Consider the following 25,944-nt stretch of genomic DNA (forward strand, 5'->3'; position numbering starts at 1 on the left):
CCCAACTCAATCACCTGAAAGGCTGAAACCCTCCAATTAAAATTTGAAAATTTGTTACCTCGTCCGTTTAGACGTTTCTTGTACAAGATCAAGCGCGAATTTGAGTGTATTGTAAAATTAGCATCATCACGTAGTTTACGTATTCGCACGGGACTGCCATGGTATAAGGAAGTAAGGAAGTAATCAAAGTTCCCCCCTCAAAGGACAATGCCTTTTAGCATATGTGATGTGTGGGTGATCTCTTGTATGTAAGCAAATCATTGTAAGGAAATAACTAAGAATCCTATTGCTCGCTTCTGCGTAACTATGCATCCCCTTAGCCCTTAGCCCTTAGCCCTTAGCCCTTAGCCCTTAGGTTCCGTTCGGGATTATAAGATAGTTTCCACAAGCGACAAATAACTAACTTTAAAAAACATAAGAAATAAATTCTATAAATAACTTCAACTGAGTGGCCACACGCCTTTTTTCGACGAGAAACGAAACAGTTAAGGTCGTTCGAATCTGACTATGGCGCGCCTGTCTCGGCCGCGATAGCTCCATCACAGCCGCGACGGATGCCACACCTAAGTTCTCTTTTGTCCCGATATTTTCAAGAGGCGGCCATGTATTAGTTAGTTTTAAGCTTAAGTTAGGGTATTTAGAGAGAGAAATTCTCCATTTTCTAGAGACAGAAAGTGAGAGAAACTTGTTGAATGCTTGGATTTTGAAGAAGTATACTTGAAGATTTGGATACTCCTTGCAATATCAATGCGAATTTCTTATTCTCTCTTGTTGTATTGTTTAATTTACTTATTTTTTTGTATTGTTTCACTTTTACTTACCTATTTGTCTTAGATTAGTGTTCAATTTCACGTTAATAGTTGTAATATCTTTTTTTTAGGGGAATTAGTTGTATTATCTTTGTTCTTTCTATTTAGAATGATTTATTTTCTTTGTGTTACCACCCGGTTCACCCTCGGGGCTAATCCGGATTTGGGGCAAGTTCCGGTTAGATAATTTTAATCCCCTCCCAATTGTTGTTGCGGGGTTCGAACATGTGGCCGTCCTTACCAAGTTTAACCCCAATAACCACTGAACCAACAGACAATTTGTCTTTACAATGGTTTATGAATAGTTATTTTATTTGGGAATGGGTTAAAGCCATTGATGAGCTTATTAACCTATCAGCCATCCCACTCATTTTACTATGGAGTTAATTCCCCCATTATTTTACTACATACTCCATACTATACTACGTAATTCTTACTTTTTTCACCTTTCTCTCACACTCACCCTACTTTCCTTTAAGCATAAGGCTCCGTTTGGTAGGGCGTAAAACGTTTTCATTGAAAACGATTTTTCCCTTTTCAATCATTTTACGTTGTTTGGTTGGGTAAAGGATGAAAAACAATTTTCCATGACTCCCTCAAAGGTGGAAAACCCTTTTCCATTTGAAAGGGAGGGAAACCACTTTTCCTTCTTTCATCCTTACCTCTCTCCTTTCTTCCCCTCAATCTTCACCATCTTCTTCTATTTTCCTTTAAGTTACCAAACAAAGGAAAACTAGTTTGAAATTGTGTTTTCCATGGAAAATTATTTTACAATGAAAACGTTTTACGCCCTACCAAACGGAGCCTAAGTCAATAGTGGAGTATTTAGGTAGACTTTTGTAAATGGTTGAATTTAGGTATAAAACAGGAATACGGAGGGAAATAGATAGGATGCTACATTAATGGCTAAGGCCCGGAATTCTTTATATCTCGCCAAACTCATTCTACAAGGGATTATTCTTAACAAAATATAGAGTACAAAAAGAATTGCAAAACTGTGAAGCTAATAATATTCTTAGCCGGCTTTCCCGAAAACTAAACAGTATGAATGAAATGCCTAAAATTCAACCATTTACAAAATGTAGTCCATCCATAATTGTATTGACTTAATTGTGGAAATGTAATACTCCACTGTATGTATGAAAGGTTGTTGATTTTATTCAACAGGACACAAGCCTACCATCTGGTCAATACCGGCACAATGTATGTGCCTCCCATTCATTATACATTAAGAACGAAGAAGATTTAACTAAAGAGAGCACGCGCGTAACCAAATCATCCCTCATTTAATTACATTCACAAGTTCACAACTGTACTTGGATTTAGCTAGGGCAAGTCACTGTTTCATAAACGGTTTTCACAATATCTATTTTCATCGGTTATGCAAACTACTCAACATATTTTCTAAAATGTTATTAACTTCAGAATTTTCAACAAATTTGTGTTATTATATGATTCGCCTTAATTTGTTCAGTACTTTACTCCCTTCGACTCAAAAAATACTCGTACAATTGTGTTAGATCGGAGTGAACAACCTATGTTACGGAGTACTAAAATGTATGCTCGACTAAGCTTGTATATTATTCATACACCTACTTATTATATTAAATAATGAAATATGGTATGAGTGACAATTTGCAAGTCCTTGAATTGCAGGACGGTTTAATGAAGCTAAGTTTAGACTTTTTCAGAGCTTTTAAAAGGGGCAACGTATTTACCGGGTCTATTCAGGGGAGCTAGGGCACTTGTCCTATACTCCTAATCTCCTATACCCCAACTTAAGCAACTACTAGAAGTCAATAACCCACAAACATTACGTCTAATGGTACTAGCGTACGATTTAACCATGTTTGCTTCACAAGGTCAAAACTAAAGATGTTGTGGGTCAGGCTGAGTTGGAATTCGGGTCGAGCCCATGGGTCTAAATGGGGCTGGCCCACGCCAAACCCACTCTGTATCGTGCCAAGTCGGGTCAAAAAGTTCAAAACAGGCCCAGACCCATTGGCTGCCGACCGTCGCCTAAGCCTAATTTTACTAAATTTAGTGTGTTTGGTCATGTCATGTTGAGTTGTGTCATACCTTGTCGTGCTTTTTCAAAAAAATATGGTCCAGACCCAGCCCACAACTTCGTCCTCGTGCCGCGCCGTGCTTTTTTCATGCCCTTGCCAGGCCGGGCTTTTTCATGCAGATCGGGCCTCGGGCCGGCCCATAATTTCTTATCTACCATAGTCGCGTAAATCTATCTCTTTTCATGTAGTCCTAAAATAAAGAAGAATAAAGTCATAAATTACAAAAAGGGGCATCTATCCTTCCTTGTTTTGATAAGAACCAAACAGGAAGGTTCTTCAGTCAAAGCCAAGGAATGATAATATGGGTTCATTCATGCTGGTTCACAATTGACTTGTTTAGTTTAGACCCCCCAACATATTGCTTGTCGGGTAGGACCAACAGTTACTTCCCTTAATTATGTTCAAGATTCACGAATGTGTATATGCTCTCAAAGTCAATAGGATCGCAAAATGGGTTAGATTTGGCACCACCCAAACCCAAGTCCGGGCCAAGACCCGTCTTATATTAACTCCGACCCAAAAGGCCGAAACAATCTGTGGCCACCTCTATTAAATCAAGACAGTTAGTGGGTTTTAGTATTATATCATACACTTTAGCTGAGCTGTGCTTCTGCTGTACCAATTCAGTTGAAGGACACATCTACAAAGATTATTAAGATTATCTTGTATTCTATGATTAAGACTCGGAAAAATCACCGGAAAACTAAAGATTTTCAGAGGGGTAGGATGCACATCACGGTCGGAAAGGTCAAAAAAATGATTGAATAACAAAAACACAAAACTAATCAATCCAACTAAGAAAATTAAGCAGGCGTGGGGTTTGTGCTTACACCTATACCTTAATGGTTAGCACGTTTAATGGGTTATGTCCCACATTAAGGGAAAAAACCCTAAAGAAACAAAAACAACCAACCACAAAGTCACACCACAACTTAAACAATGGAGTCTCAAAGTCTTCACAGAATCTAAACACAATGGTGAGCACGTCTTTCGCCTCTAGATGTCTGCCTAACCACATTCTGTCCTTTTCTGTCTTTTCACTTACATAAACTTGACTTAGTCCCCCTAAATATGTACCATCTTCTAATACTAGTACTAATAATTGATTAACAGATTTTGTCCCCTCTGTAAAACTTATAACTATATATAGTATAGTTTTTTCGACATTCTTTCTGCTAATACTCAAATCTGAAAAACACAAATTTCTGTATTTTGAGTTCTGACACTGTCTTTTCCCTCTTGCACAAAAATAAGAGGAGATGGTGAGAGTACATACCAAAATTCCGGGTTCCTGTTTCGGAATAAGTACAGCTCAGACTCGAGTGCGTTCAGGTCGTTCACCACCGTTGCAATCCAATCCAGCTTATAATTCCATCAGAAGTCACAAGGATGAGTACTATGAAAATGAGTATGGGTCGAGCTTTTGCAGTGACACGCCCATAACCAGTGAAGAAAACTCTGAAAAGGGCGAACCCAAAGAGGGAAACAGGATCATGGTCGTTGTAGATGTAAGCCAACAAGCTAAGGGTGCTCTTCAATGGGCATTATCCCATACTGTTCAAAAAGAGGACACTGTTATTCTTCTGCATATAGCCAAGCCAACAAAATGCGGTAAATTTTACTCCATCTGTCATTAATAGTAGGTCATATTTCATTTGTCAAAAATGGAAATATGGAGTGTACGAAGTACTTATTCAGAGGAGGGAGTATCTGTTGAATAATACATACTATAATTCACAGCAGGTTTGTCTAATTATCAGCATTTATACTAAATGCAGATTCACAGTCTGAGAGTGACATCGATCCAAAAGCTTATGGACTTCTTTACTCTCTGAGAAGCGTCTGCCAATCCATAAAACCTGGGGTATGTCTTTTTAGTCTGATCAATTACTGTAGAACAACTTAGCCTAAATCATAACAAAAACATAAAATATAATAAAAGAAGATATAAAGTTTTCGTCAACAGATGACAAGAATCAACCCAGAGAACATATGCTCATCAACTGAAAGTTATTTTAGAAAATCTTAGGTCTGAAACTCTCACGGCCTCTTTGGTAGCTGGCCACAAAAAGGTGTCAATGGGAATGAATGTGTAAGTAAATTTTTAATGAAATTCAATATCTATTCCAATGGTGATACTAGTTCACTTTATCTATTTTTTCTTCATAAATTTTTCATTACCATCCATTACCATTTGGGGAATGGTATTGGGTGGGAATGCATATTTATGAAGAACACCAAGAAGGCTTCTTACTGTGGACATTGTGATGTTATTTTTCTTGCCAAATAACACTTAGATTTATTCTCAATCCTACCGGCTACGAAAACAGGCCATCACAGAATACAAATCTGGTACATCACAAGGAGTTACTTAGATTATTTGAAAATAAAATGACAGGAAACTAAAATGTTTATTCAGAGTCTTAGAGCATCAAAATCATCATATATATTCAGACATGTGTAAAACAAAACTGCTAAGCTCCACATTATCTCCAGCATTAACTACTCAGACAAATCCTCTCTTCCTTTGCTTTTAAATGGAATTATTTGGATGATACACCAGAACCTCAAATCAGGTTGTAATGGAGTCAATCTGGTTCATTTCACTGAGCAGGTACAGGTGGAAATAGTTGCATTGTCAGGGAAGGAGAAAGGTCCAACAATAGTGCACCAAGCAAAGGAACAGAAGGCGTCGTTACTGGTATTAGGCCACAGAAAGCGATCAAAGGCATGGAGATTTTGGATGAGGTGGACAGGCAGAAAAAGAAGCGTTGTGGATTACTGCATACAAAATGCCGATTGCATGACAGTCGCTGTAAGGAGGAAGAGCAAAAAACTAGGAGGGTATCTAATTACCACTAAGCGTCATAAAAATTTCTGGCTCTTGGCCTAGCTTTTTTTAATTCATAAACAGTAGCCTCAATGAATGTCTAACCTCGATTAAAAGAGGGTTAGGTGTCTATAGATGATCATTCTATTTGTAAATCTGAAAATTTCTTCAATAATCCTCTGTTCCATATTGAATGACTGACTTTCAAGGCTCAGGTCACTTATCAGTAAATATTTGAAAGAAGACATGGAGGGGTATTGGACCACTTATAAGCCTAAGTAGGGTTTAATCTTAAAATCACAAGCAGTGGGAAGAGAAACTCCCTAAACTTATGAGGTGGTTACGTCTCTCCTCTTCTCCAATTTGGGACAACTCGCAAGGGAAGAAGACATCTATTTGAGACTCGAGAACACCCCCCCCCCCCCCCCCCCCCCCCCCCGCCCTTACAAGAGAGTGCTTTAAACTTGAACAAACTAGAAAAGTAAGCAACAACTATCCTCATTGGGATGAACATCCAATAGAGGTCAATTCGTTCTCTAGTTGCATGATTAAATGTTCAAATTAACGAACCAACTTTGACTTTGAATCTCTCACTATGTTAAATCTTTGAAAGAAGATGTGGGCTTGGGCACAACCATGAAAGAAGAGAGTTGAACCACTTACACCACTTACATGCCCAAGGGAGAGATTCCAACTCCAAAATAATCGGCAAGGGGAGTAGTAAGGACTGAACTTATAAGGCGGGAGCAAATCAAGGAAAGAAATTTAAATAAAATTTTATAACCTTCAAATATTAAAAAACCAATAATAAATTTGATTAAGAAAGTAACTAGACAGATAAACTACTCAGATCCACAATAAGGTCAGCCTCACCAAAATGGGGCTCAGTAACCCTAATCAAGCGTTTTACAAGGCACATTTGGAAACTCCTATTAAATAAACTTAAACAAAAACTTAAGCTAAAGCTACTGAAAAGAGTAGCATGGATCAGTCTACTGCCAACTGTACTTCCTGAAAATATGATTAGATTTAACTCAGGTCTCTGGAAATCTAAAAGTGGGTTCTGTTTTATTTTATTTTATATGAAAGCATGTGTATGCAGTTCATATCCTTAACTCCTTCAGTTTAATTTCATCACTTTCTTTCCCATAGGCCAAGATGAGAAACTATAAATCCACATGTCCTATCCTCTTGATTTTTTTCGTCAATAAGGTCTTCAGCAAACAGCCATATAGTTTCTCTGTCTCCAGAATTTCCAACTCACTAGTCATTATTACTGAATACTGTTGCTGATATTAGGCCAAAGGCACTATCAGTGAAAACATCAATGTTGAGTTATGGCTTTATCGTTCCTCTATCAAGATAACTGTCAGAAACAAATTGACAACTACATAAATCACAATCCAAAGCGAGAGTGTGGAAACAAATGGGAAGTGGGGTCTGCTTTGGCATCAGTCACCAGTGACTTTTCGCTGCTGGTGTTTGGTCCTCGGGGCTACAAAGAAAAATTTATGAGCAGGTTTTTGGGTGTGCTTTTGGTTGTTAACAGGAATTACCTCAGTCTTCCCGCATTTTCTTGGGGTCAGTCACTGATCTGGACCCTCTGGATACTGGAGACAGAAGCCATTAAAAAAAACCACGCATAATTGGTGGTCAGAGAGGTTGATGAAGGTGAGGATGATGATATCAAGTGGGTCAGTCAAAAGCAACAGGACAAAAAGACACAGATTCGTTGGTTAGTGCTTTGTAGGTAAAGGAGGGGTAAAATAAGTGTCAACAATCCAACATATCACTGTTTGGAAAATCACATTCAACAACTATCTTTACTGAGGAATTCAAAAGTCAGGCCTATGTTACTGGGTTCAAATAATCTCCTATCGCAAGTACTAGAAGTGTTTAAAGAAGGCCCTATAAGAAGGCATCCTTGATGTCTTTTCCAGGTTTGCTAGGATGTAGTGAAAGAAGTTGTAGTTAAGGCGTCAAGAGTTTTGTGAGGCTGGAGTGGTGGGTAAGTATGAATTCGACATACATCACCCTCATTCCCAAAAAAAAGTAAGGTCTCTGCAAGTAAGGGATTATTGAACTGATAGCTTGCGCATTACTACACTCCACAATATATATCAGATCTCAGAAGGCTTTCCTTGTAGACTGAATACATTTAGAACCCTCCACCACGAAAAATGGGATTAATAACAATAGTTGTTAAACATCAGAATACTTCAAGCAGAATCACTTCTAGTCAAGGCCATAATCATCTAGATTCTAGAGTCTAAACGCGCTTTCACACAAGGGAAATCAGAACTGTAACCTACTCCGGCTGTCTAGCCGTCTAGGCATCCTACGGATGTTGAAATAGACAGAAGGAGGTTTTTGTATTTCTTGTAAGTTAAAGGAGATATCCAGCAAAGGAACTAAAGAATATACTGCCTCTCATTGTCTCGAGGAGTACTGGTCTACTGAATTTAGCAAACAGCCAGAGAATGGCAACCACATGAGACTTATTTCAATAGTTTTATGTGTCCCTTCTGTACAAGCCTCAGCCATTATATGAGCAATTTGACAAGCACCAATATGTTAACTGCAAGAACAAAATAACATATGATCTTCTGTCGCCAGAAAAATAAAAGGCTTCACATCAGAGAAATATGAAAATCTACTACCACGTCAAATAGTGAAATGTGCTTCTTTGAGCTTTTCAGAGCACGGCAAGTGTTAATTCTTTAGAAAAAGTCTGTGTTTAAGTTTTTCATCAAAACACCATCAGTATTTAGTCCGTAACAAAGCACAAATGGTTTCCAGTCCTTACTTTCAAAATCTATTCAGAGATTTTCCATTAACATAAGTACTAGTATGGTGTTATCAGTATGGGTGTGTTTAGGCCCTATTCTGTTCACCTTATTTCCACTTATTTCAGGAAAAAAAAGTTCAGATAAGTTCAGTTAAGTTCAGATAAGATAAGTTCAGGAAAAATATGGGTTGACCAAGTACAACTTATAACTAAAATAAGTTTTAATAAGTTCAGATAAGTTCAATTAAGTTCAGATAAGATAAGTTCAGAAAAAATAAGTGAAAATCACGTGAATAGAACGCACCCTTAGATAATTAGAAAGGCAACCAGATAAACATAAGAGGCAAAAAATGAGAGAGTGAATAAGAAAACGTCTTACCCGTCAACAAATCATATAAAGAGTCTCCAAAAGTTACCTTTTTGTACCTGAGACGTCAGCATGAAAAAGATACCAGATGAGTGGTAGTCTTGTGAAGCCTTCAACACTCAGAACTCCAGAAGACACTGCGATGTGAAACTCGTAATTATTATGAAGTGCAATGAGCACAGGACAAAAAATTATAAGATGTTCTTGAAACTGAAAAACAAATAATCATTTATGCTACAGAAGAAACTCACCCATGGTCCTTGGAAATTTTTCACATTCTATATCAAAATGTGGAGCAATTCTATTGACAGGTAGGCATAATACGAGGCTATTAATCTATAAGATGCTAAGAAAACCACCTTGACAATGTAAAATGCTTCAATAATATCTGCCAGTATGATCCACCCTTTACAAATCTGAAACCATAGTCCGTTGACACCCTTTTATATTTGATATTGTATCAATTACTACTGCAACTTCGGGTATGAAAACAAATATGCTGCTCCGCATCTCTTAGTAAATGAAGATGAGGTTACGCTACTTCTTACATCAAAGACAGCTATTATCTGCATATATCTAACTATAAGAATAGCTTTACTGCAGTCTACTGATCAAGAACGAGAGGCGGAAATAATCAATAAATGTTTCACATAACTATCTAAAGTAGAAGATCAGAAAGTTTAGATCAACAAAAATGAACCAAGTCTACCGGGAGTGACTACACAGAACAGACCATTTATAAAAGAAGTGCATTCAGGCGAATTTCAAATTAAAAAGAAACAAAAATGAAAAGCATCAGACATTAAGACAGTTTCATAATGAACCCCATGACTATCAAACACAAAACAGACGAATACATTACTTATGGAAATGAAGGAAACAATACAAATATTATAAGTTGACAACTATAGTCACTCCTGTCTTTAAGTACAAAATCTAGGCAGAAGATATAGATCGAACCCAAAACCCCTCCACAAATGAGGCACATCAGACAGGTTGTTTTGTTTCAGGAACATTATGATCCATCCGCAGCAAAACTAGCCAGATTATATTAATATGAACAAGGAAGCACACCAATGCATAAGGATAAATGAGAGGAAATTCCATTGATATAATCTGGTGAAACTATACAAATGATACAATTGGGAAGGCCTTTAAGTAAAGGGATCATGAACAAACATTTGTGGAAGGCATCAATAAAGAATATTCAATGAGTATGAGACTAACATTTTCTACACTTTTTGCTTTGATTTTCCTTCCATGTAGTTTAAACCCCTTTATGAATAATCAACTGGGATACAAAAAATAATTTTGGAGCTGTACAGGAATAAGAATTCTGTACACTTCATTTCACATTTTTTGGCAGGGCTCAAACCTATAGCCATGTCCATGAGCAATACGGTGCAACTTATCATAGCCTGCTAACACACCAGCCCCTGCCATACCCAAAAGGATGTTTGCACTGACACCCCGGAACAGAGCATAAAATCCTTCGTGACGAATAATCTCACGTAATGCATGGAATGCATTATGATACCTTACAGACTCCCCAGATGTAAGCATCATCCTCCGTCGCACGGTGTCAAATGGGTAGGCACAGATTCCAGATGTAGTTGTCACTCCCCAACCTAAGAAAAAGCTAGCAAAGAAATTATCCTGTAACAATCCAAAGGTAAAAAGAAATCAGAATTTAGAACTTCGATGGAGCATATGATAAGGTGGATATTTTAAAAGAATACCAGAAAGTACAACACTTGAACTACTTTGATATAAGAACTTATGGTGGCACCTGAACGAAAGTTAACAAAAAGAAGAACTACTCTTTTGGTCAGAACCGGTGTGTTTCAAATCCTGTCTTACAAGGAACTTAAAGATGACCTAACACGACAACATGCATGAACCGGAAAGAAATAAGTGGGTTAGCGTTGAGATTTTATGATACTATTAAATGAGTCAACATGATTAATACATTTATTTAAATGGGTTAGGTTAACGTGAATACATGTACAACATGCTCCAACCAATATAACTTGAACATATACTCCCTCGGTCTAAAAATAAATTTTTTTGTATACCTAGTCACTTTATATGACAATTTCACCCTTCTATCGTGTAAATTGGGTCTCATAAAAAGCTTTATGTTTCTTTTATACTACTATAGTACTATCTACCATAATTTTTTTATTGTTTCTTTTTACACAATCTACTATTAAGCCTACCCCTCCCTATTAAATCTCTTAATCTTGTAAAAGAAACAATAGAAAAAGTATGGTCATAAGCCTACCAAGTACCAATATAGTATGCTCACTTATCGTAGCACATAATTTTGGAAGGTAAATTGTTTTGTTTATCAAATGTTACTTTAACAAGAAAAGGTAGATGTGATAGAGATAGTGGGCATTATTATTATTATTGAATGGTTAGGGAGGTAGCACGGGAAGAAAAAGGTAATGAAAAACAATAGGCCGTTGCCTATTTAGAAATGGGAAAACTAAACTGGGACAAATGAGAAAGGAAAATGAGAAACTAAATTAGAATAAAGTGAGTAGTACATTTTAACACAAGGTAAAGGTAAGAGTAAGCATTCTTTGACTTATTTCTAGAAAATTTCAGTATACTCGAAGGTTAGGAGTAGCTAAACCTTAATTGATTTAATGATATAACATAATTAATTAATCATACAAGAGAAAATGATCCATTTGTTATGAGGCATAAGACGGTGCATGGTGAATGTCCTGCAAATTAATAGTAGCTCCCCATGTTTGACAATTCACTTAACAATTCACATTGTATCATTGTAGTAAATAGTCAAATTTGTCATACTACAATAGTAACAAGTTTCTCCTATAAATACTTACTTTCAGATTGTAATTTTTCCACACAACTAATACGAGTACTATATCTATATTTTGCTAACTTACTTTCTGATAGTAAATCTCTCGGTTTCTTTCTATTACCTCACAACACGTTATCAACACCTATTTTTCCTATATTTTACATGATACTCACAATTGAGAACGAGTGGTATATGTTTTTAACAAAATGTTTTTGAGGAGTATGCTCTATAATCGCCCAACTGTGGGACATTTTATATCAGAAACCCACAAAATAATTTTGAGTATGCTCTATAGTTGTCCATATTTGGGATCCTCTGTATCAGAAACTCTAAACACCCGTTTTAATCATCAAAGAGAGTTCACATTGCTATCGGTCTAATGAGCAACCTGGTAAAAGGAGAAAATGATTATGTATTATATTTATGGCACTTGGTGGTTGTTTTTTTCTTATTCATGCATAGTTGTATATATGCACCTTATGTACTTCTTGCATGCATAATAATATTAGTCATACATTACCATTACATAAATATACTATTTTTTTGCATGCCTACATGCATATAGCTAGGCTAGACTTAAAATAAAAACTAATTATTTTTATAAAAACGATGTAGCCTTTATATTCAGCTACATCTTTATTTTTGTTTTCGGACCCATGATCTCTTAAACGGATTAGGGTTCTCGGACCATTACGGCTTGCATCAAGCGGATATTCTTTTACAACTTTAAATCTATATATCTACTACTTTTTTCTCAAATTTACAGTGACACATTTTTTCAACAACAACAACAACAAAGCTTTAGTCCCAAAGTATTTTGGGATCGGCTAACATGAATCGTCGTAGGAGATCGTCATAGTCACCAACCAAACCAGAAAGGAGCGGGAAGTTAAAAGAATAAACAAGGAAGAGGGAGAAAGTGGAATTAATGAAAGTAATATATATATATATATAATATAATAAGGGATAATAAAAATAAGTAAAGTTTAACATAAATAAATAAATAAATAAGTACATTTAAAAATAAATTTTTTTTTTAAAAAAAAAAACGCAAGAAGTAAAAATAAGAAGAGTCAAAATGGAAGTTGTATAAGTCAAATGAACCCATCAATGTATATTCTCTCCCTCCACTCTGTCCTATCCAACGCCATATTTTCCTCAATCCCAAGAAGGCTCATATCGTGCTCAATCACCTTCCTCCAAGTTTCTTAGGTCTTCCCCTACCCCTTGCAATTCTATCACTTTGCCACCTTTCTAGCCTCCTAGCCGGGGCATCACTTGATCTTCTGCTTACATGCCCAAACCATCTTAAACGATTTTCCATCATCTTAAACTCAATCGGTGCAACCCCTACTTTCTTCCTAACAATCTCATTCCTCAAACGATCCTTTCTTGTATCACATCAACCGTAACATGCGAAACTCTGCCACATTCATCTTATGCACGTGATAATGTTTCACTGCCACTATTCCGTATCGTATAACAACGTCGGTCGAACTGTTTTGCGGTAAAATTTTCCCTTCATTCTTTTGGGAATGCCTGGATCCCATAGGAAACCCGTGGCACTTTTCCACTTCAACCAACCTGCTTTGATTCTATGAGCCATATCGCCATCCAATTTCCCATCCTTTTGGATAATAGATCCTAAATAACGGAACATTTCAGAGCCTCGGACATTTTTTCCATCTAAGGTTATCGCCCCTACCTCTCTGTCTTGGGCTCCACTAAACGTACACTCCATATATTTCGTCTTGTTTCTACTCAACCTAAAACCCCGAGATTCAAAACTCCAACTTACTTTCCACTCATTTTGTTTCATCAATCAAAACAATATCATCTACAAACATCATACACCAGGGTATACCATCTTGAATTGACCCTGTCAATTCGTCCATGACTATAGCAAAAAGAAACGGGCTAAGTGCAGAACCTCTTTAGACTATTATATACCAGTTTACTGTAACAAATTGTATATACAGTTATGATTTATCCTCTATAAAAGGAGATTACCCGTCCCATTTTCACCACACAACATCTTATCTCCTTCTTACTTTTTATCAAAAACCACACAAATTTTCCTACATTTTTTCCAATCAAACATGTTTCCGGCCGGCGACCCAAATCCTCCACATGTCTTCACCTTCAAGGAAGATTTAAGAAAATTAAAACAATATTTTGTTTTAATGATGGCTTTAGTAATCCTTCTTATGACAATAATGATTTTCATAATTTTTAACAAATGAAGATCTCCATTTCTGTTTCTTTCTGGCGAGTAGGAACAAAATGCATAATGTTTGTAGTACTTCAATTTTCCATTTTTGATGTATTAATTGCATTTTGTTGCACTTTAATTTTTACATGTAATATTATTATTATCATTGTTATCCTATTTATGCGTGTTTAATTAACGTTATTATCATGATTTACTTGATTATCTATGCATAATTCAATAAACTAAGGGGGAGAAGAAAAGATAACTTTTTCAATGATAGTTAATTATTATTGTGAATATGATTAATCTATAAGTTTGAATGATTCTTTGATTGTAGTTAAAATGGGAGATTTGATGAAAAGACAATTCAATGTGCTAGACTTGTCTAGGCACAATTTTCTAGAATGGACAGTTGATGCACGGATGAACTTAAAAGCCCGGGACCATGCCATAAAAGACATAATAGTTCCAGGCACCACAAAAATCAAAACTGCAACCGAGCAGCAAAAGGCCAAAGCCACAATCCTCATAAGGCATCATTTACATGACTGAAAACTGATTATCTTTTAATGAGAATCCCAAAGAGTTGTGGGACAGCCTTAAAAGAATGATATGGACACCATAAAAGGGTGCTCTGCCAAAGGCTCAATTTGACTGGACGAATCTGATGTTCCAGGATTTTAAATCGTCAGTGAATATAACTCCACGTTATTCAAAATTGTATCATTGCTAAAATATTGTGATCAAGCGGTCATCATGGATCGAAAATGTTGTATCGGTCGCAGTTGGGTTCGGTAGCGGTGTCTCGGTAACAGAAATGATGCGTTAGTCGCGGACGGGGTCGCGGTTGTCGCAGTAGGAATTTGATTTAATGACTTTTTAGGTGATTTTTTTAATAACTTAATTAACCCAATATTCTATTTAATTAAATGACTTAAATTCTAAGGAAAAAAACCTCAAACATAAGGCCTCGTTCAGTTTTTAGTTTTAGTTTTCTAAAATCAATTAAAAAAACTACAACAATAATAATAATAGTATAAGGAGATAGAGTAAAATTTATGTACACTTTTGTTGTTGTTACACCTGGCAGAAAATTCTCTCTAAGATATGGTGAACAGCCGGCAGCAAATTCTCTTTCTCTTTAAAATACAGAAAATGGTGAGAGGGAACAACCGGCACCAAACCAACAAGGCACGTGATAAACCTAATTCATCTTCACCCAAATAAATATTTCATTGTAGGCTTTAGAGTTTAGTCATAAAGCCCATGAATTAAGTCACCGCCGAGATACCGCACGTGAGAAATACGTTGTTCATTCTTCTTCTTCTTCTTCTTCATTACGCCGCCGCCATGGAGCTTCAAATTTCAATCTGTTTCTTCTTCTACAAAGTTCGCGAATCTTTTTCTTCTTCTTCTTCTTCTTTGCTTTATTCTTCCTTTTTTCAATCTAATTCTCAAGGATGTTGTCGATTCGTGATAATCACGTGCGTCAAAATGGCTATCATTTAGAAAAAATGACAGTGGATCAAAAGGAATATTTATGTGTGGAAAGAAACATATTCATGAGAAATTCCCAGCATATTCTTCGGGGCTATATCGTATAGATATACGACCAATTGAAATAAATATGATATCTAAGAAGTTAGATGACAAGAATTTTCTCCCCCACTATGGCATGGCCGTTTTTGTCATCTTGGAACAGGAATGATGCACAAGATATAGCAAATTCAATTGGGTATTCAATAAGAAATGTTAAAATACCCTGATCAAATGAATTGACATGCTCTGCATGCTCACTTGGCAAATTGATTATAAGGCCATCCAAAAATAAATTGTCACTGAATCTCCATCATTTTTAGAAAGAATTCAGGGATATATTTGTGGGCTAATTAATCCTGCAAGTGGACCATTTCGATATTTTGTATTGATCGATGCTTCAACACGATGGTCACATGTGAGTCTCTTGTCGAGTAGAAATGGTGTATTTGCATTCTACTTGCTCAGATTATCAAATTAAGAACTCAACTCCCATACCATACAATAAAGAAAATAAGAATCGACAATACTCGGGAATTTACATCTCAAACTTTTAATGATTATTGCATGTCGATTGGAATTATTGTTGAACATCAAGTGGCTCATGTGCATACACAAAATGGTCTCGCTGAGTCACTGGCCAAGAGACTGCAATTGATTGCAAGACCATTATTAATGCAATCCAAATTACCTTCATCTGCTTGGGCCATGCTATTTTACATGCGGCAGCATTAATGAGGCCGACAGCTTATCATGAGTTCTCACCACTAAAGTTGGTATATGGTCGAGAACCAAATGTCTCACATCTAAAAATATTTGGTTGTTCCGTGTATGTTCACATTGCTCCACCCCAACACATAAAAATGGGTCCACAAAAAAGGTTGGGAATTTATGTTGGGTATGATTCCCCCTCTATAATTAGATATCTTGAGCCAATGACCGGCAATTCATTTAAAGCAAGATTTGATGACTGTAATTTTAATGAGTCAGTATTCCCAACCTAAGGGGGAGAGAAAGTGGACCCACAGAAATGTGGAAGATCAATGTATGACAGTTAAGGAAAGTCATACACAATCAAATCATGATCAATCACAACCATGATTCTAGTAATTGGCAAAGTCAAAGATTATTGATTTGCCTTATTAGTCATCGTATATATTCTGTGATCTTCAATCATAGCCTTATTTGTATAGATTGTAATCAATCAATAGCTGTAATTATGCTCTTGTATTAGTATTTAAATACCTCTGCTTTCAATGAAATATTCAAGCTTTCTCATATCTCTATATGGTATCAAAGCCATTGATCTCTAAGTTTTTTTTTTTTCATCTTCTCTTCTTCTCTTGCCATCATGAATCAATCTGTTATTCCAAATGTCGAGGATCCCACCAAACCCTTAACCATCCTCTATCTCCATAATACCATCAAACTGAACTCTACAAATTATATAGCATGGAAAACACAAATGCAAGCCCAACTTCTCGGCTATGACTTATATAAGTCTGTCGACGGCACTTTTCCTTCTCCTCCTAACACCATCACCACTGAAGGAGGAGAATTTGTGGACAATCCGGCAGCCTCCACATGGTTTCGTCAAGATCGTCTTGTCTTTGGTGCTCTCGTTGGCTCACTTTCACAAGATCTTGTTCCTCTTGTTTCACAAACTCGAACTACTGAAGAGGCATGGAAGATTTTGGCCTCCACCTATGCCAATCCATCTCGGGGGCACTTGAAACAAATCAAGGATAACCTTGCTCATATTACTAAAGGTAATTTAACTATTACTAATTATATGCAGGCTATCAAACAATGCACTGATCGACTTGCCACTATGGGTAAGCCAATGGATCCAGAGGATATTATCGACAAAATTTTACAAGGTCTTGATTATGAAACCTACAAGCCTATTATTGATGCTGTGAATGCTAGGGACTCCATAATCTCATTTGAGGAGCTACATGAAAAATTAATCACACGAGAGCTCACTGCCAAAAACAATCTCGTGGCCTCCTCAACTTCTTTCCCTGCCACTGTCTTGGCTGCTCATTATCGCCCCAACAACAAAGGCAAACAACAATGGGCTCCACCCTCACCTGCTCTCTTGCCCACTCCTTCGCCTCCTCAACAAGGTTCTCGCCCACAACGTCCCTTTCTTGGAAAATGTCAGTGGTGTAGAGGTGCTGGCCATGCTCTCAACCAATGCCCAATGTTCAAGGCTCAATTTCCATCAATACAGGTTCCAACACCAACCCAAGCCCGGGCTGTTCAAGTTGGTTTACAACCTCCTCCCTTTACACCACAAGCTTATATGGCAGCTACTGCTGCTCTCACTCCGTCAAATGCGTGGCTCCTGGACAGTGGAGCCTCTCACCATGTGACAAATGATCTCAACAATTTATCTCTCCATGCTCCTTATGATGGCACTGAAGAATTGGTTATTGGTGATGGATCGTCTCTCCCCATCTCGAACGCTGGTTCTTTCTCTCTCTCTACCCCTACTAAAAATTTCAGTTTCTCTAATGTTCTACATGTTCCTAACATTTCCCGTAATATCTTGTCCATTTCTAAATTTTGTCAAGAAAATAATACTAGCATTGAGTTCTTACCTTTCCTTTTCCGTGTTAAGGAGCTTTCGAAGGGAACAACTCTTCTCCAGGGTCCAACTAAAGCTGGGGTATATGAGTGGAATCCGGGTCCTCCTCGAGTCTTCACAAGTTTCAAAAAGCCCATTCACTATTGGCACCATCGGCTAGGGCATCCCTCTATTAATGTTCTTAGAACTTTAAAATCAAAATTTTCTCTTCCAATATCAGATTACTATCTCTCTGATTGTAATGCTTGCAATATCAATAAAAGCCACAAAGCCACAATGCTTGCAATCCAAAAAGGAGATTGAAATAATATGGAATTAAGAACAACTGTCAATATTTGATCTACGAACAAATTCACGTGAACAAGAAGCCAAGAAAATTGTTCATTCAAAAAGTGTTGTAAATCAATTGCGTGATGCATCCACGGATACAAAGAAAGTGACAAAGTCACACATACCAGCAGAGAATGCACCTGCACGCATTAAAATCCCAATTGATAATAAGGCTATCAAAAATGAGTCTATAGCACGACGAAAACGTGGAAGGTCATTTGGTTCAAAAGATTCTAAAGCAAGAAAAGCAAAAAGGCCCGATGGAGTAGCAAATGAAATCAATGTAGATCCTCCAAGAGAAGGTCATGAAAGACCAAATGAGAGGAAAATAAAGATAAAGATGATTCTCCTAAAGAGGAGGAAGAAACCATAAAAAAGTCGATAATGATGAATTTTTTTTTCAATAAACTATGTTTCAACCAAGAAACATTATAACCGGAAAAATATTATCGTAGATCAAATATTTGCTTACTCCTTGCAATTGAATTGATATCTGATGATGATGATCCTGAACCAAAAACAGTGGAAGAATGCTGTCGCAGACATGATTGGCCAAAATGGAAAGAGGCAATTCAGGCAGAATTGAAATCCCGTGAAAAACGAGAAGTTTCGAGAAAACATCCACTACACCAAAGGGTGTAAAATCCATCGAACACAAGTGGGTATTTGTGAAAAAAAGAAATGAGAACAATAAGGTTACAAGACACAAGGCAAGGCTAGTTGCCCATGATTTTTCTCAAATACCAAGGATTGATTATGAGGAGACATATTCTATAGTAGTTGATGCAACTACACTAAGATTTCCGGTAAACTTGACAGTTTCGAAAGAACTGCAAATGCGAGAAATGGATGTTGTAACCGCATATTTATATGGGTCACTTGACACGGATATTTATATAAAGTTCCTGAAGGACTAAAATTACCAGAAAACCACAAGCCTAAATAAATACTTTCCATAAAGCTGCGAAGGCCACTTTATGGGCTAAAACAATCTGGAAGTATGTGGTATAATCGTCTTAGTGAATACCTTGTGAAAGAAGGATTCAAAAACAACCAAATCAATCCTTGTGTTTTCACTAAACGATCCCAGTCAGGATTCGCTATCATTGCAGTATGTGGATGATCTAAATATCATTAGAACTCCAAGAGAACTTGAACAAACTGCAAAATACTTGATGAAAGAATTTGAAATAAAATATCTTGGAAAAACCAGATTTTGTCTTGGACTACAAATTGAGCACTTGAAAGATGGAATTTGTGCCCATCAATCAAATTACATAGAAAGGGTTCTAAAACGCTTTTACATGGACAAAGCACATCCAATGAATTCTCCAATGATCGTCCGATCTTTGAATATGAAAGATGATCCATTCAGACTTCGAGATGAAAATGAAGAAATTCTTGGTTCTGAAGTACTATATCTAAGTGCAATTGGCGCTTTAATGTACTTAGCTAACAATACTAGACCCGATATTGCTTTTTCTGTGAACCTGTTAGCCAGATATAGCAATTCGCCAACAAAGAGACACTGGAATGAAATAAGACATTTATTCTGTTATCTACGAGGAAAACCGGATTTTTGTCTACTCTATCAGTCAAGAAAAGATGTTACTCTCATTGGATATGCACATGTTGGATACTTATCGGATCCACAAAAGGCCAAGTCACAAACTGGATATTTGTTCACTAATTGAGGTATTGCAATATCTTGGAAATCAACGAAACAAACATTGACCGCCACATCATCAAACCATGCGGAATTAATTGCTCATTATGAAGATGGTAGAGAATGTGTATGACTTAGATCAATGATCAGTAATATCCAAGGAGAATATGGAATTAACTCAGTAAGTAACAGAAAATCCAACCATCATCTACGAAGACAATATTGCATGCATCGCACAGGTAACTGAAAGGGTACATCAAAGGCGATCGAACAAAAAACATATCCCCAAAGTTGTTCTTCAAACACGACCTCCAGAAAGAAGGAAAGATAGACGTCCAAACAGATTCAATCATGTGATAATCTTGGAGATTTGGTCTCTTCCTTCAAAGAGGTTTGAGCAGCTGGTACACAAAATTGGAATGCGTCATCTTCGTGAGCTATATTAAATTGAGGGGGAGTATTATATGCACTGCACTATTTTTTCCTTCGATCAGGTTTTTGTCCCAGTGGGTTTTTCCTGACAAGGTTTTTGATGAGACAGTATGCCAAAGCATATAATCACAAAAATTGTACTATTTTCCCTAGCTATGGTTTTTGTCCCACTGGGTTTTACCAAGCAAGGTTTTTAATGAGACAACTAATACGTCGTAAGGATGGACATTTAAGGGGGAGTGTTATGAGGCATAGGACGGTGCATGGAGAATGTCCTGCAAATTAATAGTAGCTCCCCATGTTTGACAATTCAATTGACAATTCACATTGTATTATTGTAGTAAATAATCAAATTTGTCATACTACAATAGTAACAAGTTTCTCCTATAAAAACTTACCTTCGGATTGTAATTTTTCCACACAACTCATACGAGTAATATATCTGTGTTTTGCAAACTTACTTTCTAATAGTAAATTTCTCAGTTTCTTTCTATTACCTCACAACACCATTATTAAAAGGAAAAATTGACACCAGCAGTCCAGGCCGCTCATCTTTAAAAGGTCTCAACTTTTGATTATTCAAAGGCGGTTCCAACTTTAGGGGTCTCCACTTTAAACGGTCCCCAACAAAAATTAACCTCCTAAACCGGTTAATTGTGCCATGTGTCAGGTTCATTTTGGTTGTTTATTTTTATAATAAAAAATTATTTTTTATTTCATGTAAAATATATTTTAAACTAAAAAAAAAAATTGAAGTTTCTTTTAAAAAAATATTTTAAGTGTTAAATTTTTTTATTTTAGAAAAAAAAATTAAGCCCCTTTCGTGACTAAAAACTCCATATGATTTATATAAATAATTTAAATAAGGTCTCAACCGGAAGTAAAAAAATAAGCCCCTAATCAAAAAAAATTTAAAAAATACTCCTTAATAATAAAGCCTCGGTCCAAACTTATAAATAAAAAATTAAGTTCCTTATCGGAACTTTAAAAAATTACTCTGCTTTCGGCTCTTTTTTTTAAAATAATTAAAAAAAATTAATATATATTATTTTTTAAAAAAATATCTAAATTAATAATTTTTTTAAAATCATTTAAGTTTTAAAAATTAACAACCAATGATATCGCGCCACGTGTATAGGAAATAAAAAAAACAAAAGGAAAAAAACTTGTTAACAAGTCACGAAACCCATTTAAAATTGACACCCCTTAAAGTTGGGACCGCCCAGGAATTATCAAAAATTGAGACCTTTTAATGAAGAACGGTCATAGACTCATAGTTGGGACTGGTGGCGTCAATTTTTCCTTACTAAAATTTTCTTGATATTTTAAACAAGCTATATAGGTCAACATAGCTAATCCACTTAATAAAACGGGTCGGTTTAGTCTCGAAATTTAATTAAACATGTTATGTTAGTATCAAGGTTTTCATTTTACATGTTTATTTTGTGACACATACATGAATTTGGCATGGCACGGCCCATATGTCAACTCTGACTTGCGGAGAGGTCCAATAATATCAATATCAAATCCAACGATTCCAAAAGGATGATTGTTGCCAACAACGGCCGAACATGGAGTAAAATGGCATTCCATGAGTCGCACACATTAATCTTTTTCCTCCAAACTAATCAACCGATAAACAACAAGAAAAAAGAGAGGTCCAAACACATTGAATACAAAAATCTTTTTTCTGCCACTAATATTTGGCTCACAGTTCCAAGCATTAATATTTTCCATTCACCAGATAGGAGCAAACTTTAGGCTGCATCAAAGGTCTCCCCAGTATAACACAACTAAGAAGACAACTGAAGGAGAAATAAAATGCTCTGCGAAAAGAAAAGTAGAGTAACTAACCTCCAGCGGCCCGATCAAAACAAGGGGCTTCAAAGTGTCATATATCCCAAAGTACAAACCCCGATAAAGGGTAATTCCAAAAATTGATACTCCAAATCCTCGATAAAGCCCTCCAATTCCATCGGTTGACAATGTTTTACGGTAAACATCAACCAATCCTTTAAACCGCCGTTGTCCATTCATAGAAGTCCCCAGTGCATCAGTAGCAAGCCGTGTACGTGCATAATCCAGATGATAGAGAAAGACTGAAGTTGTTGCTCCAGCAGCACTTCCAGAAGCCACATTTCCAGCAAACCATCTGATGTAGCCATCTCTTTCCTTAGAACGTCCAAAAAGACTCTTGAAATACCCTCTGAATGCAAAATTGAAAGCCTGCATGCATCAGAAATCCCAGTTCACTAGGTTTTAAATGAATAGAAAATAGAACACATGAAGGATTGCAAGCATGTTTCAACTCCACTTTGATCATTACTTTTTCTGATTTCAGGGAAGGCAGGGGGTCAGCACTGCAATGACATCATAACTTCTAAATATTTGTTATTCCAAGATAACTCCCAGTCTCCAACCAAATGCAGGGACATCAACACAAAATAAAACAGGCAATGACCATTGTAAGAAAAATGAGATTCATTCTCTGCATATCTAAACTAGGACTTCTCGATCCAAACTTTAAAACATTGAGTGGACTTCCATGGAATGGAGAATCACACACAGAAATAAGCTGAAAATTTCTCATGCATGAATTACAGCCTAGGTGAAGGCCAGGAAGAACAAACAGATATTTGGTTATACCCTTCAGACATTAGCAACCAGAGTTGGCGAAAACCCAGCTTGAATACAACTCAAAAAGCCAAAACCCAATCTAAAGAAAATGGTGGATGGCAAAGAAAGGAAAAAATTTGAAAAAAATTTGTGTTAGTCTGTTAGCCTCAAATCCACAACTTTCTCCAAAATCATGTTGTACACTTCAACTAATCCCAAATCAAGCTTAAGCCTTGACCAATTGTAAGATATTGAAGCCCATACAAGCAATAAAACCTAACCTGCAACTTTTCAAAGTAAAATAATCTAGACCTCCGCCCTTGATTCTTCAATCTTTTCCAGAAATATTGTTACCTTATCTACCAAATCCTCAAGCAATTTGAGAAAATCCATCAAAATGAGCCTCAATTGAAGTCTTATGTGAATCACTGAATCCTAAATACAAGTTTCTGAAATTATACACCTTCATCGAAGGGAAGAAAGTTTCCACTAAAGCAACTTCCATCTTTTGCACTCTCCAAAACCCAAGTTTCCTGCAACAATTTGCTTCCGCCTATCCACCTATGCAGCTAATTGCAGCTTGCTTGTTTCTATTACCTCTTTTAAGTAATGTGTTAACATAATATGACTATTTTTCTACTGACACAAGTTTTTCACCTCTGATTTTCTAGGTTTTTGTTTAAAGGACCACTTGGGATCAACATCTACAAGTGGAAGCATATTGAAATTTTTCTTTACAATATACAATTCATTCAAGAATCGCCAACTAGAGAAATAAGATTCCCAACTAAAACTAATTCAAAGCTCGTGAAGAAGTGTGAGTCTCTAAGTAGCACTTCCCCTTTTTTTTATTGATAAGAAAAAGGATACATTAGGAGGCCCTCCGCTCGAGGGTGACTCCTAAGTAAATAAGTAGCACTTCCTTACTTCAACTAAGCCTGGTCGTATAAAAACAAACTTAAAGTACTTCCTGTCCAACAACTATAATCAACCCACATCTCAATACACTTGTCTAAACATAAAGTCATTTCAACCAAATCTAGTTAAGGTAAATAACTTTTGACCCCTAACTTCAACTCTTTTCCGATCAATGATCAATCTGTTAGCAACAATCTCATCGTGTGAGAAATCTAAAGTTTTTCCCTAACTTTAACTCCTTTTCTTATCGATATGTTAGGAATAGCCTCGTTGTATGAGAAATCTAGTGTTCAACCAAAGACCCTACCCTTCCTTAGGTCGCACCCAACATGATATACACGACAAAAGGTCACATTGTTACCTAAGACGGCTAAGAACATCTATCAACCAAAAACTACAAGTCCAAGACAAAAATACATAAATCCCATCTCCTACATTCCTTGGTACTTCTATTCATCAAGTGAAAACGAAATTGAATTTCAGCAACACCCAGTCACCCACATCCTAAATTTTTAATCTTTCCTTTGCTAGCGGAAATCTACACTTATCCACATCATTACAATTAATGAACTGACAAACAGATCAATATCCACATCCTAATTTCAAATTGACAGCAAATCTATACCTGGTACTTCATACGAAAAACAAACCTAAAGGTACACTGTTAATCGTTCTTCATTCTGTTTTCTCTCCCCTAAATCATCTCCTTCCCCATTTCCTTCCCTATCTCATGTTTACAGTTTTTCTCCCTTCTATTCATAAATTCATAAGACTAATTTTATGTAATGTATTCTTCCTGACTTCCTATCTCCACAAATCCCACAAAAATCAATTGAAAACAGTATGAATAACCCCCATTTAGCACGTCCTCATTTTCCATATCTTCCCATGTTTCATCCCATTAAAGAATGCCGTCAAAAATTAACATCAAACAGATCACAAAACCCAAAAACTAACATCAAACAAATCATAAAACCCGGAAATAAATTCCCATTTCCAGCAAACATTAAGTAGAGAGAAAGTACCTGGGTAGGAAAGTAGCGGATGACATTGGCTTGATTACCCCTCCACAAAGCGAGAACACCTTCTTCACGGAGAACCCTTTTAAAGCAATCGGAAATACCGAGATAAGGAGTTTGAAGACGGCCTTGCTTTACCAATTCGCCTTGGTTTTGTAACAGCAGCTTAACTCTTTCAATTGGTGATGCCGCTGTCTTTGCCACCACCGCCGCTGTGCCTCCCATTACCCAATCTGCCGAGAACTTCTCTCTTGTTTTTATTGTTGTGGTTGTGGTCATTTTTTTCGCCGCCGTAACTCTCTCTCCTCCTCGGTGATGTGAGGTGAGGAGGTGGAGCGGGAAAAATGACGGCTGCGAATTAGTGCGCCACCGAACGATGACGGGCAATGTTTACCATGAATTTGAGTTCATGGTGAATTGGTGATGTATGGCCCCAGACTCCCGGGCTTAACTTTTGGTTGTTTCTTTTTTATGAAAAATTATCCGCGCTATCAAAAGAATGCTGCAAATAATTTATAAAAACAAAAAAAAAATGCTGCAAATAAGCAATCTCATGCAGGAGATTAGTCCACTCGTAAAAAGAGCGGTGAAAATGAAAACTCCTCATAATACAACCAAAAATAAAAAGACTGCGGTAAATTTGTGTAAACCCAAAACACAAATACACAATGCATACAGGTTGGTATTTCTCTGAGAGGGTCTAACACTCTAACCTGGTTTTCTTTATCCTTATGAAAAAAAGCTGATCAAAATTCGGGTCGGTTGGGGTTTAACACAAAATATCATGCCTAAACCCATAAATTTGATGTGGGCTTTGCTGGCTGAAATGGAGTTTCGGGCCGAGCTCCGATTTTGGTCTAAAAATACATATTTTATGCTACCCAAACCGTACTTTTCGGGTCGGATCAGGCCAACGGGTCGGA

At 36.7% G+C, this 25,944-nt stretch overlaps 2 protein-coding genes across 2 annotated transcripts; one reads left to right on the forward strand and one right to left on the reverse strand.

The window, feature by feature from the left end:
• The first annotated feature begins 3,994 nt into the window (after positions 1-3,994).
• On the forward strand, positions 3,995-6,103 carry LOC110794662 (uncharacterized). Its single transcript, XM_021999629.2, has 3 exons — positions 3,995-4,489; positions 4,657-4,742; positions 5,493-6,103. The coding sequence occupies exons 1-3, from the start codon at positions 4,138-4,140 to the stop codon at positions 5,769-5,771; spliced, it is 717 nt and encodes a 238-aa protein (XP_021855321.1). The 5' UTR covers positions 3,995-4,137; the 3' UTR covers positions 5,772-6,103.
• A 3,841-nt stretch (positions 6,104-9,944) lies between these two features.
• Positions 9,945-25,509, reverse strand: LOC110794610 (ADP,ATP carrier protein ER-ANT1). Its single transcript, XM_021999576.2, has 3 exons — positions 25,028-25,509; positions 22,323-22,694; positions 9,945-10,519 (listed from the first exon to the last, which is right to left on the reverse strand). Exons 1-3 carry the CDS (start codon positions 25,298-25,300, stop codon positions 10,214-10,216), a joined length of 951 nt encoding a protein of 316 aa, XP_021855268.1. The 5' UTR covers positions 25,301-25,509; the 3' UTR covers positions 9,945-10,213.
• Between the last annotated feature and the right edge of the window lie 435 nt (positions 25,510-25,944).

Source organism: Spinacia oleracea, chromosome 5 (genome assembly GCF_020520425.1).
Source record: "Spinacia oleracea cultivar Varoflay chromosome 5, BTI_SOV_V1, whole genome shotgun sequence".
NCBI lineage: Eukaryota > Viridiplantae > Streptophyta > Magnoliopsida > Caryophyllales > Amaranthaceae > Spinacia > Spinacia oleracea.